The 13,858-nt window shown below is 38.9% G+C and overlaps 1 protein-coding gene across 2 annotated transcripts in view; it reads right to left on the bottom strand.

Moving 5' to 3' along the window:
• rbm44 (RNA binding motif protein 44) overlaps positions 1-13,858 on the bottom strand; it is a 141,685-nt gene that overhangs the window by 79,327 nt on the left and 48,500 nt on the right. Inside the window, exons 3-5 of one of the 2 annotated variants that reach the window (XM_072578668.1) lie at positions 6,913-7,037; positions 3,867-5,686; positions 1,677-1,756 (exon numbers count right to left, since the gene is read on the bottom strand). In XM_072578668.1, the coding sequence (XP_072434769.1) occupies positions 1,677-1,756; positions 3,867-5,686; positions 6,913-7,037 (2,025 nt within the window). The remainder of the gene's footprint in view (positions 1-1,676; positions 1,757-3,866; positions 5,687-6,912; positions 7,038-13,858) is intronic. The other variant, XM_072578669.1, reaches the window with a different exon arrangement.

Raw genomic sequence — 13,858 nt, 5'->3', positions numbered from 1 at the left:
TTTGCCTTTAAAATAAGAAAAAGTTAGGGTCCAGGCTACCTTCTTAAAACATCAGTATCCACACCATTTTTTGGAATTAAATGGAGACATCACGTGAAACTAGAGTAATACTAAGGTTTGATTAAGAGGATATTTGCAAAGATTTGTAATTAAATGGGATAAAATCTCAAAACAGTAGCTGCTCAATGTGTGCTAAATGGTTCAAATAATTCACCAGCAAAGAAATTTTGCAAAATCCAAGGCGTTGATGCCACTGAATACTGAGCTGGTAGGGATGAAGTATTTTAGAGGTGAGCTTGATTAGTGAATGAGCTCTTCCTAATCTTTGAGTATTTTGTAGATAAAACACACTGCTGCTACTGAGTATTGGTGGTAGAAGGAATGGATGTTTGTGAATGTGCTAACAATCAAGTGAACTGCTTTGTCCTAGAAGGTGTCAAGCTTCTTATTGCTAGGACTATACTCATTAGGCAAGTGGAGAGTATTTCATCACACTCCTGACTTGTACTTTGCAGGTATGTAACAGAGTTCAGGGAGTCAGGTGGTGAGTTACTTGCTGCAGTTGAGTTAGATTGCTGCACTTCATACAATCTCGTCGACTGCATTCACTGCTGGTAATGTGGTCTCCTCCTCTACATTGTTTCCTCAATGATTTGGAGGTTCTGATGTTGGATTGGGATGGATAAAGTTAAAATCACACAACACCAGGTTATAGTCCAACAGGTTTATTTGGAAGCACTAGCTTTTGAGGTGCTGCCTCTTCATCAGGTGTTTGTGTGTTGTGTGATTTTTAACTTTGAGGAAACAAAGCATAGACTGGGTGACCACTTCACAGAACACCTACATTCTGTCAGCAAAAAAAAAGACTCTAGCTTCCAGATGCCTACACTTTAACACAGCACCCTGTTCCTTGGCCAATGTCTATCTCAGGAGAAAGCAAGGACTGCAGGTGCTAGGGATCAGAGTTGAGCGTGGTGCTGGAAAAGCACAGCAAGTCAGACAGCATCCAAGGAGCAGAAGAATCAATGTTTCCTGATGAAGGGCTTATACCCGAAATGTCCATTCACTATTTGCCTCTAACCGTGTCCATTAATAGCTATTCACACAGCCCACTATTTGCCATAACAGTCTCCATTAATAGTCATCCACTTTTTTGTCTGCCTAATTGTTCTTCACTCTCTTTAGGCTCTATCCCACTTATGATTTACCCACACTCTACCTTCTGCATATAAACTGACATTTTCCGAGCTACCATCAATTCTGAGTAAGGGTCACTTGACCCAAAATGTTAACTAATTTCTCTCCACTAATGCTTCCAGACCTGCTAAATTTTTCTGTCAACTTTTACTTTTGTTTTAAGTTAGATTGGAGAAGATCACTGCCTGGCACTTTTGTGGCATGAATGTTACTTGCCTACTTTTGCCCAGGTCTTGTTGCATCTGAACATGGACTGCTTCAGTATTTTCTAATCTTATGACAAAGGAAAGGTTAATTTATCAAATACTTCTCAGTTATATTTTTTATAGCCACAGCTGAAGGTATTTCACCTCATTAACTTTTGATTTCATTTATTTATTGTCACGTATGTTTATTACATAATACAGTAAAAATTATTGTATAGTGTTGCATTTAAAATATGAATTCATTTATAGATTTCTAATTACAGTTAGCAATACCTTTTACATTTTTTCTTCAGCTCTTCAAGTTCATCAAGAACTTTCCTCAATTTGGTTTTGCACTGGCTGGGACCCAATTCCTGCATGTCGCAATAAAGCATAGTTAATCACTTTTTTTTAGGTACAGTGAGAATTTCTCATAGCAACTGGCAGGCATTGCTTAACATAGATAAATCTATACAGGGACCTAAAGAAAGGGCATTAAGCAATGGAAGCATAAACCGAATGATGAAATACTACTAACATTCACACAAGGGACAAACTGTCTTTAACAAAACTGTGCAAGAATTCTGAAATCAGAAGTCTCATCCCTGAATCTAGCATCCACCGTTTTTTGCCAGGATGGGTTGTACTTTACACACTCATGGTTCACAAAAGCTGCTGCACATATAAAACTGCATTTGCCTTCAAACAGATACAATTTTCATTTGCGAGACACCCTAAACACAACTTCTGAGCTTTAGACACTTGAGCCAAAGGTCAAAATTTGTAGGAGTTATTTGGAGAGATGTGTAACCCTTTTGGAGAGATCCAGGTGTCCCTTTCAGATAGGCAGCAGGCCTCCTGGGAGAAGTTTGATGTTGTTTAAAATTATTAAAAAAAAGTGGACATGAATGCGTACTAGAGAATGGGATTTTGCCAGCATTGGCTGATTGGGTAGAGTTTACATACTGCTTGCTGCGAACTCTGAAGGGACCATTTGATATGCTCCGCTTGTTTTTGGAGTGAATGATCGACAGGGTAGTCACTACCTTGCAGATTCTTTTTCTGCATCAAGCTTACATATTAGAAAATGTCTTGGGTCTTAATCATAAAATTGTTGACTAGGTCAATCTTATAACATGCATAACAGTAGGAATCCTAATGTATACCAAGAAAGGTGGGCACACAGTAGATGGTAGAGGATTCTTGGCTGATTTGGGTACTAAGATGCCAAACAAAGGATCTCATTTAACTGCTTCATTTCAAAGGTGCATTTGAATGCAGGATGAATTCATTGAGACATACAAAGAAATACACATGAAGTTGTGGGTTAAATTCTAGCAAATCTATCATCCACATCTTGGAAATATGCAAAGGGTAGGAGTCAAGGTGCTATTCCGTTGAGGACAAGTGGAATCCAACAAAGATGTTTTTAACAGCTGAACATACAGGGGATTCCATGGCAGCATTATCCATGGCACATATGGTGTCAATATAACTGAAATCAATTTGCACAACGATGGCAGGTTTAATTGCTATGGCATTGCGCTGCAGACAAAATGTCAATGGCTTCCTGGACTGGCACATTGATGAACAGGTTAAGCAATGTCAAGTACGGACAAAGGGATGCTACTGCCATCAATTAGCAAAAACGGCATGGTCTTCCCAAATGTGAAGGGATCTTTCACTGCCTATATGGAAAATTAGATGGATGCCCTTGTCTTATCAAAACATCTATGTTAACAAGTGCAGACCACCCAAAAGGGTGGATGGAGACTTGATTTAATGTCTCATCCAGAAGTCAGCACCAGCAGTGCAAGTTCTCCAAAATACTTCATCAAAAGGTTCTCAGTTTTGGATAAGACATTAAAACAGACTCAAATACTAAACTCTTTTTGCAATCAATAACCTTGTTATTGGTCATTTGAAGTTGATTACTACTGGTTCTTCAAATCTGTTTATGGACAAAATAAATGAAGCTTAAATTTGAAAGCTGCAAATTCAGATCAGATGGTAGTGCATAATACTCTTTGTAAAAACATGATGCAAAGTACATGGCTTCACATCAATACTACAGTTACAGCATTATAAGATCAGACCTTAAATAAGCTCAACCTAATTTTAGACTGAAACAGGAAGCAGCGTGCATAAGGTTTAGCTCCACTTGAATAAGGCTTGAATGCCAGCTTCACATAAAATTGAGAGATTAGTTAACACCAACAGAAAATTTGATGTATAACTGGATCTGAGGAAACACAAGATGTTACAACACTGATGACATTGTTCCTTATTGGTTGTAGAGAGCTTTGAAATTGACTAAGTTTGCTAAAGATATTGTAAAAACATAAGCTTGTTGATTCTTTCCTACATGCTTTTCATGGTGAAAACTCTGAAATGGGATATATGTTTCAATTTCAAGAGCAGCATCTTAACCTGTGCAGTGCAAACCAAAAGCAAATATCCAATTGATAAAAATAAGAATCGTACCTTTGCAGCTGAATTAAAATCTGTTGTCTGTAAGACTGTATTGACGGATTTCTCCTCTGTGGGGATCTTAGCTGTCTGTGTGCTTTGTTGTTTCACAGTAGATTCAACAACAGTCCACTTTGAATTACATACAATATTTCCATACATTCTTTGTCCCAGCGTTGGTCTATTTTTGCTCATCAAAGTTATGTCTGTGTTCTCAGCCCGGTCAATAACAGGGATGACAACTGTAGTGTCTTTATCCATGGTGTAATCAGTCCTGAAATCAGTGCAGGCATCAATATATTGATCTATCTTCATAATTAAACCTTCTGAGCCCTTGTTGAAACAGTTGTCACATTTCACCTGGTTTTGAGCACAAGTTCCTTCAAGCAAAGTACAGCCTCCAGGAGCAGGCAAGTCTGATGTCTGTGTGACACAGTTGATAAATTGATTGCCTTCAGTTATCTCTACATTATTCACTTGGCTCACACCACAGTGATGGTCTTCCACTGCTTCATTTGTAATAATGCTATCCCCAGCAGCTGACACGAACGAATCATCATAAAACTTCTGTTCATCTAAATCTGCTGACATTTCAGAACTAACTGCAGTTGGTTCACAGGACACTCTCCACCCTGGATGATCTGGACTTTCACATGTACACTCTGTATTGTTGTTCTGCTTACCTTGTAATGTGTCTTCAGCTTTTGAAATAATAGCAGTAGAAACTACAGTTCCAATCATGTTAAATGGCACCAATGGTACCAGACTTTCTTTTTCAATGTCCACTGATGTGCTACGGGTAGATTGGTCATTGGCAAATTCTTCGTTTTGATAAGGGAAGTATTCTTCTCTGAGATTAACACTCTCCAAAAGTACATTAGTCGGAAGGACATGGTTATGTGAACCAATTTGTTCTAACATGCTCCCACTAGGAAGTATGTTGTTGCCATTATTGAATACGCTCTCAACAGTTCCTGAGATCCCAGCAGATTTACATTCTACAAGGTCGGCATCAGGTGACCTCTCTGCATATTCACAAATAGTTATTTGTTTATTCTCATCTATGAATGATTGCTGTGTTGAAGTGACTGCAGAAATAAAAGAGGTCTCATCTATTTCTTCAACTGAAGGAGATAAACGTGCAAATTGATCAGATTCTACAGGATTCTGAGCATCTGGACAGACTGCTAGGGTTTGTTTTTCAGGAAAACTCTCTCCACAGCTCAAATAATCAGTGAAGTCAGCAAAACCATGGCTTTCTGTGCTGCGCATGGTGCAATAATCAGGAAATGGCTCATTATTTAATCTCCCCAAATCCTTATGTTCAGGAATGTATTGATGCAACATTTCTCTTTTACCCTCCTGAAAATAATCACTGGCAGGTTGCTCCAAGGTCATTTCATTCAGTTTCCTGTACATTTCAAATTCTGTGTCCAAAGATAGAGTAGATTCATTTCCATATTCTTTCATCAATACTAATTTCTGGTTGTGTTTTTCTTGCTCAATAGCCAACACTAAATCAGTTTCCTTCGTCAGATCCTCAACAACTGAACTTCCATTAGGGGAGTTAGTTTCATATACTGGTTCCAAAGTGTCAGAAAATTGAGATTTTGCCTCTGCAATTTCTTCAGCACGTTGAGTCGTTAATCCCCTATCAAAGGTGTAAGGTTTCATTCCAGAGTCAAACAGTGGATTAATAGATTTATCACAGATGCCTTCATTTGTTTGCGGCTTTCCAGGATTAGGACTAACAGCTCTGAAGCACAGGATTGCTTTCTCAGCAGTGGAAAAAGATGCAAGGATTCTCTGGTTGTGTGCAAGTAGCATATTTTTATCTATAAAATTTGTAATAATGAGTAATTAAAATGAAAGAACTCTATAAAATGCTCTCTCTGTAGTCTAATGGAAAATTAAACAGCAGTCAACACTTGGAAAACCACATACTCATTGCATTATTCCTCTATTTAAATCAACCAGAGTTGAAGCACTGTAGTGGGCCCTAGTATGCTGGAATTGGGTAGCTTAAAAAAAATTGTCAAGACAGTCTCAAAAGTATAACTAAAGACTGTAAAATTAAAGCATATGGGAATCAGGGATAGTGCATTGATGCAGATAGAAAATTGGATAGCAGGCAAAAAACCAAGAGTAGGTGGACCCAGAGTAGACTCAACAGCTGCGGAAAAGTTGCATTTGGGCCAGTCCGCGACCCAGCAGCATTGGTGATTGACAATGAGATAAATCAAATCAAAATTTCTGAGTGTTAGCCAGTGATTGGTGAAGCATCACAGGGATTAGTACTTGGACTCCAGTTATTCACAGTATATGTTAATTTTAGTAAGGGATCTACATGTAACATCGCCATGTTTGAGAATGCAGAGATGCAACGCGATGCTCAATATGTGAAGAGAACATGGTTATAATAATAATAATAAATGTAGGTCTCTTACAATCAGAAACAGAGGACGTTAATAGATAAAATAAGTGTTGCAATCAGTATATTCCAAACTTCAGGTTTACATGCTGAGGGATACATTAAGGTATGGGGCGGCTGCTGCAAAGATATAGTGGGGAAAAGTCGCTGTCTTTAAGCCACAATGGATTGGAATTCAATACCACAAGCTGTGCGCCTCACAAAGAGATGCGCAACGCAAATCACTTGTTGAGAAAGCATTAAGCCACTATAATTAAAAAAAAGTTATATACAGAACTTAATACTGGTTTCAAATTACAAGCTACAGAAACTACAATGTTTTGCCCTCTGGCTGCATGCACAATTTGGAATGCATTGCTAAATATGAAGACTGTTACAATTTTGCACAGTGAATTTGTTTCAAAAATTCTGTAAGACTAAAAACTGAAATAATTCAAGGAGGGTGGCACATGTAACCTCACTACTTAAAAAAGAGAAAACCAGAAATTTTAAACTGGTTAACCCATGATCACATCCTTCATAACAGGACACAAAATACCAATGGTATTTCACAAAGTCAACATGGATTTATGAAAGGACAATAATGTTTGGCAAAGCTTCTGGATTTTTTTGATAATCTAATATTCATACCTTCCAAATACAGAGTCTGTTCTCCATCTTTCACTGGTTCACTGCAGTTCCTACATTTTTGCGTACTTAAGGTATTGCAGTAATTGCACTTTTTACAAGGCCAAATGCAGTAAAATGTGGGCATTCTGGATGAAAAAATAAACCCAATTAACTCATAGCAACTAACATTTTCGCTCATTGTTTAAAAAAACATTTTATGCACTAGCCAAACACTTAAAAAGTACGTATTTGACTTATCAAGTGCCTTATCACATCTTAGATACACTGAAGCTATTGCTGAATGAATTGCTCAGAAGTACAGGTTTCTCTGGAGATAAACGAACTTACAGATTTCTTTGGTCCCTTTTCAAGTATGTCCTCGGTTAAATAGACCTAATAATTTTAAGTTGGGGGTTGGGAGAATATCTCTGAAACAAAAATTGTTCAATGCTTGGCTTTTTTAATTTTAAGCAACTATCATATACTTTACAGAGTCTCATGCACCAATCACAACTCAGTTTCACAGAAATCATCTGTACTGTATTGCAGACTGCAAAATGGAAAAACTGGAGTGAAATTCAACGCTCCTTTCGGAGAATACAACTAGGGTTTATACATTCAATAGTCATTAATAAATTCAATATCAAATTCAAGACAAACTTCTTTATCCGGAGTATAACTTACAAATATACAAATTAGGAGCGGAAGGAGGCCATCTGGCTTCTTGAGTCTGCTCTACTACATAATATCATGATTTATCACGTCATTCTACATTCTCACCCATCCCTTTAACCTCTTATTTCTTTACTTATCAAGAATCTATTTCACCTTAGCACAAAAATATTCTAAACTCTGCTTCTACTCCTTTTCAGCAAAAGGATTCCAAAGACTCATGACTTTCTGGAAGAAACAAAATTCTGCTGAATTTAAATGGGGAATTCTTTATTTGTTGAATAATTCTACATTCTCCCATAAAATGGAACATTCTTTCTATATATACCATGCCAAGACTCCTCAGGATTTTATATTTGATTAGAATTCAAATTCATTTAGGATGGTCAGAATGTGGAACTTAACCACTACAAGCAGTTGTTGAGGCAAATGGCACAGGTATGTTTTAACAGGAAACTAGATAAACATGCAGGAGAAAGGAATAAGATATATTCTAGGAATAAGGTGAAGCAGGAAACAGGAATCATCTGTGGAACATGACCATGGTCATGGACCAGCGGGGATTTGTTTCTGGATTGTGTATTTTATGTAATTAATATCCAAAGCATTTCGGGTCAAGCAGGTAGTAAAGATAGTCTTGGTTTGGTACAGGTTATGGAGTACAGAACAGAAAAAAAAAGAGTATCAGATCATAAAAATCCTGAAAGCATGGAGATGCCTTTGCTATCAGCTCACTAAACGACAGATAGTATCATATTGGAGTTCAAGCTTTGCAAGCTGGACCAGTGCATAACAAACTGGCAGATCGCCCATTTATTGACACAAACGAGAGACTGAAACATCAATGCAACATATAGCAACCTGTCTACCACTTAACTGCTCATAATCTTGTCAAGCTGCCTAGCTTTGTGCCAGCACTAAACAGCAAAGCAGTACGGCAAAACAATTGACCCATTAAGCTCTGACTGAGGGTTGAAGCACCAAATGGCTGTGAGCACCCAGGTAGGTGTTAAGAAAGCAATGATGCAACCTGGTCCAATCTGTGACCTGGGTGTGTGTCTGTGTGCAGTATCTAGCAGCAGCATTACAAAATTAGCTGCTGGTGCACTCAAAAGTGAAACTTTAAAGTGCAGGAGTGTCTTGCAAATGGACTGGAGAAGTTTGAGAAGTAATATCCATGGATAAGTTTACAGATGGTGTGCTTATAGAAGTTCCGTTATTTTGAAAACAAATCAATATCTTATGCTAGTTATATTGTGCCAATTTAAATAGTGGTATTTAGTATATTAGTATTTTCTTTTTATGTCTTGTTTTAATTTTAGTGAAGGTTTGATCATCACCGAGATTCTAATTCTGTTTGTGAGACCCATATATCAATACCAATATTGAATTGAATTTTTTGTCACGTGTCACAGTGAAAAGTGTTGTCTTGTGAGCAATACAGGCAGATCACATAACTAAGTAGCATAGATAAGTAAATATAGCAGTATTGTTATTAAGTGACTGCATCACCTAATAGATAACTTTATGAAAATGATAAAAGAGTCCCTGATAATCAAAGCAGCAGCTCTCCAGAAATCTGAGGATTCATTATTTTGGCCATCAAGCTCACTGCCACCTTCTCAAAGGTAACTGGGATGGTCAATAAATTGTACATTCACCTATATCTCGTTAACAAATGGGAGATCTGACAGTTTGTTATGCAGTGATCCAGCTTGCAAAGTTTGAACTCCAGTATGATGCATATATAGCAAAATCACTGCATATACTTCAAACACACAGCCACCTCTCAAAGTCTTAGAGGAACAGTCCTCACTTGTGCATCAGGGGCCCCTGTTCAACAAGGTGAGGGAAGCCTCCGATATTAGTTCAGGCATTCAATCTGTACAATCTGGGGAGTGGGTCATGGGCAGCCTTGTGGGTGCAGTGCAGTCAGTCTGTAGTGTCATGGAAACAAAGCACAACACACAGAGCTGTATCATCTCTGAAGGGGGATGTCTGCAACTTATAGCTATGTGGGGCCCTTCAAAAGGTAGAGAATCATACACTGAAGGTGAAACACATTTGTGACCATTACACAATAGCCTACCGTGTACAATCAATCAAATCAGTTTCTTGATCCAATCCCTCCTGACCATTTTGTACAGCTAATGACTGAAGTCAATTCCAAAAACCAAAACAACTGCAGATGCTGGAAGTTTGAAACAAAACAGAAATTGCTGGAAAATCTCAGCAAATCTGACAGCATCTATGGACAGAAACCAGTATATTGTTCTACTACTTCATCAGCACGAATTGGCTATAGTACGATTGACAAATTGTGGATGTTGTTTGAATATTTTAATGGTGACTGGATAGACATGTGGATGAAAATGGAATAGCATAGGATAGATATGTTTCAGATTGGTTCCACAGGTTGGCGCAACATCAAGGGCCAAATGGTCTGTTTTGTGCTGAAATGTTCTATGTTCAAACTTTCGATTGAACAGGTATCGTAACTTTCTATTAGCGTATTGCAGTTTTCCATAGTACAATTTTATACATCGCAGGGTTGCAGAGTAACACAACTGTCACATTACAGCAGAATGACCTGTAGCTGCAGTCCACTAATGTCTGTGTTGCAATAGCAATGTTTGCCCTCTTGGAAAGATGGAGCTTATTTGCAAAGATCACAGACATCTGCATTCCACCCATTGCCTGCTTTTGGCACAGCAGCTACTGATTTCATTTATTAGTACATGCGATTTCCTAAAGTGTGGAAACAGGCCATTTAGCCCAACCAGTCCACACTGACCCTCCAAAGAGTAAACCACCTAGACCCATTTCCCTCTTACTAATGCACCTAACAATTTGGGCATCTTAGTATGGCCAATTCACCTGACTGCACATCTTTGGACTGTGGGAGAAAATCAGAACCCCCAGGAGGAAACCCAGGCAGAAATGAGGAGAATGTGCAAATCCACATAGACAGTTTCCCAAGGCTGGAATCGAACCTGGGACCCTGGTGCTGTGAGGTAGCAGTGCTAACCACTGAGCCACCATGCCGCCCCAAAGATGTGCAGGTTCAGATGAACTGGCGATGCTAAATTGCCCATAGTGTTAGGTGCATTAGTGAGAGGGAAATGGGTCTGGGTAGGTTACTCTGCAGAGGGTCGGTGTGGACTTGTAGGGCCGAAGGACCTGTTTCCACACTGTAGAGAATCTCATCTAATCTACATTGAACATCCTCTAGGGATAAGGATGGATGGAATCAGTACCTTCAAAGTTTCATTGTAGCACACGGACACCCACAAACAGAGGTCAGATATATTTACAACTTATGAAAACTAATTTGCAATGGCGTGTCACTTATGCTACAAATATATATCCTCCATGACACTTGACAAATGGCACTTTTTCAAAATATACTAAGATTCAGCTCATGGTAAAACTTCCTATAAATATTTTTTGAAGAAGTTTACAATATTACTTACATAAAAGCAATACTGCAGATACTAGAAATTCAAAATACAGAAATTAATACTGGAAAAACTTAGCAGGTCTGACAGCATCTGTAAAGAGAAAAACAGAATTGTAAACTTTCAGTTTTTCTTTCGAGACCTGTTGAGTTTCTCTAGCACTTTCTGTTTTCCTTTGAAAGTCAGTATTGGTCCAATAGAAAGTGAGTAGAGGCAACTCATAATGGAAAATAAGGAGATGGCAGATTAATTCAACAGGATTTTTGCAATGATCTTCATTTTGGAAGATGCAAACGTCATCCCAGAATAACTGAAATGTTAGGGAAAAACTTCAAAATTAGAATCTCCAGAGAAGTAGTAAGTCCTTGAGACTTGATGAACTTTACCTTAGGATCTTCAAAGAAATGCTTATTGAGATTTTCTGATGCATTTATTTTAATGTTACAAAATTTTCTTGATTTGGGGGACATTTCATTACATTGGAAAATAGTAAATATTCAAAAAGGGAGTGAGATAGAAAGCAGGAAACCACAGGCCTATTTGCTCAACATCATCACCTAATAAGCTATTGTTAAAAATGTTATAGCAAGGTATTTGGAAACGTTCAAGGTAAAATCATTGTGATCCTGTGAAACAAAATCAGGTTTAACCAAATTGTTGGAGTTCTCAAAGTGAATAACAAAAGCTACGAATAAAGGGTTGGTGGATGTATTGTACTTGGATTTACAGAAAGTATATTCAATAAGGTGCCCCATCAAAGATTCAGCAGAAAATAAAAGTTCATGGATTAGTGGTTAAAATATTAGTTATCCAATCTTCTGTCCATGCTAACAGGAAAGAGGATATCTTCTGACCCATTGAGCACTGTGCAAAAGACTTGACTGATGGTGACTGAATACACAACAACAACAGAAATTGCTGGGAAAGTTCAGAAGGTCTGGCAGCATCTGTGGAGAGAAAGCAGAGTTAATATTTCAGGTTCAGTGACCCTTCCCCAGAACTGATTTCTCTCCACAGATGCTGCCAGACCTGCTGAGCTTTTCTAGCAATTTCTGTTTTTGCTTCTGATTTCCAGCATCTACAGTTTTCATTTTTATTTGAATATACAACATATTGTTCTGCTGTGCCACCCTCTTCGGTGCCATCGCGCCTCTATTGACGTCACCACCACGAGTCTGCACTAGGTCAGCTTCGGCAATGCAACCACCACTGAAGTTGATGGATCCTGCACCAGGAACAGGTTTGCCTCCCTCTGCCACTGCGGGAACACGCAGTCACCTCCATCTGCCCTAACAGTGAACACCAACACACCTCCCTCTGCCACCGCCACAGGGAACACAACCTTGCCTCCAACACGCTACACGCTCTCCCAACACAGTAAGATTAAAAGGGTAATGAAAAACGAGAAAGAAGAAAAAGTAGGTGGAGCAGATGAGCCCCGGAGTCCTGAGCTTAGAAGCCCGAACGCTGTGCTGTTTACTCTCCCTTCCAAGTCATTAACATCTGCTACCTGGCAGGACAAGGGCAGCAAATACAATAGGAATGCCAACACCTACAAGTTCCCATCCAGCCATACTCTATCCAGACTTAAAACAAGATCACCATTCCTTTACTGTGGCTGTGTCAAAATCCTGGTTCAGGAAGCCTGGTAAATTGCTGCAGTACATCTTTGGATGACATATACTACTACAACTGTGCGTCTGTGGTGAAGGGATCTAATGATGGTGGTGGTGGATGAGGTGCCAATCAAGTCAGTTGCTTTCTCCTGCATGGTTTCAAGCTTCTTGTGTGTGTACCTATTCAGGCAAGTGGCAGGTTTTCCAACACACTCCTGACCTGTACCTTACAATTGAGGACAGGCACTGGAGTCTGGAGGTGAGGTACACACTACAGAATTCCTACTCTCTGTTCTGCTCTGTCACCATCATTCACCTCACTGGTTTTGGTTTCTGGTCAATGATAACCTCCAGGATCAGAGTAGGGCATTCAGCTAGTGTAATGACATTAAATGTCCAAGGGAGATGGTTAAATTTGCTCTTGTTGGAGATGCTATTGCCTGATACTTACAGTAACACAGATGTCACTTGCCACTTAGTAGCCCAAGCCTGGCTGTCTTCGGAGTCTTGCTGTATATAGACATGGACTGCTTTAATATTTAAGAGCTGTAAATTGCACTGAACATCAGAAACATTACCTCTGCTTTGTCTCCATAGATGCTGCTAGGCCTGCTGAGTTTTCCCAGTAATTTCAGTTGTTACTCCAAGCATGTTTCCGGATTGGAATCACACCTAGCACAAAGGAAGAATTTTTTCCACGGATCCCACTTGGTTCAGTTTTGCCTGGGATCTTTGTGCCATACTTGATAAAATGCTACAATGATGTCAAGGGGATTACTCTCACCTCTTAACTACAGAGTGGACATATTGGGAGACTTCAATTATCGAAGTGCTGATCGGGACGATATCATAAGAAAATTCTGAAATGCGATCCCGAGAACCTGCTTGATTAATACCTTCTCATTCCAACTAGGAAGTAGGCATTACTGGGTCTATAACTGCAGAATGAAGCCAGGCACCTGTCCAAGTAAAAAAGATAATTGTAATGATAAGTGTTTGGATTAGTACTACAAAAAAGCGTAGAATAAACAGAAAGTCTGAATTGAAAGAAGGCTAATTTCTATGGAATGAGAATGGATCAAGCCAGGATAGATTGGAAACAAAAATCAAAGATGAATTGGGAAAGCAGTAACAGAACAATTGATTATCTTTAAAGGAGAAGATGCTTCAGATTGAAGATAAGCAAAGGCGAGAAGAAAGGGAACCAAAGGCTAGGTTTTT

Source organism: Chiloscyllium punctatum, chromosome 10 (assembly GCF_047496795.1).
Source record: "Chiloscyllium punctatum isolate Juve2018m chromosome 10, sChiPun1.3, whole genome shotgun sequence".
Lineage (NCBI taxonomy): Eukaryota > Metazoa > Chordata > Chondrichthyes > Orectolobiformes > Hemiscylliidae > Chiloscyllium > Chiloscyllium punctatum.
Note: the sequence above shows the minus strand (reverse complement) of the source record. Positions and strands in the feature narration are given on the sequence as shown.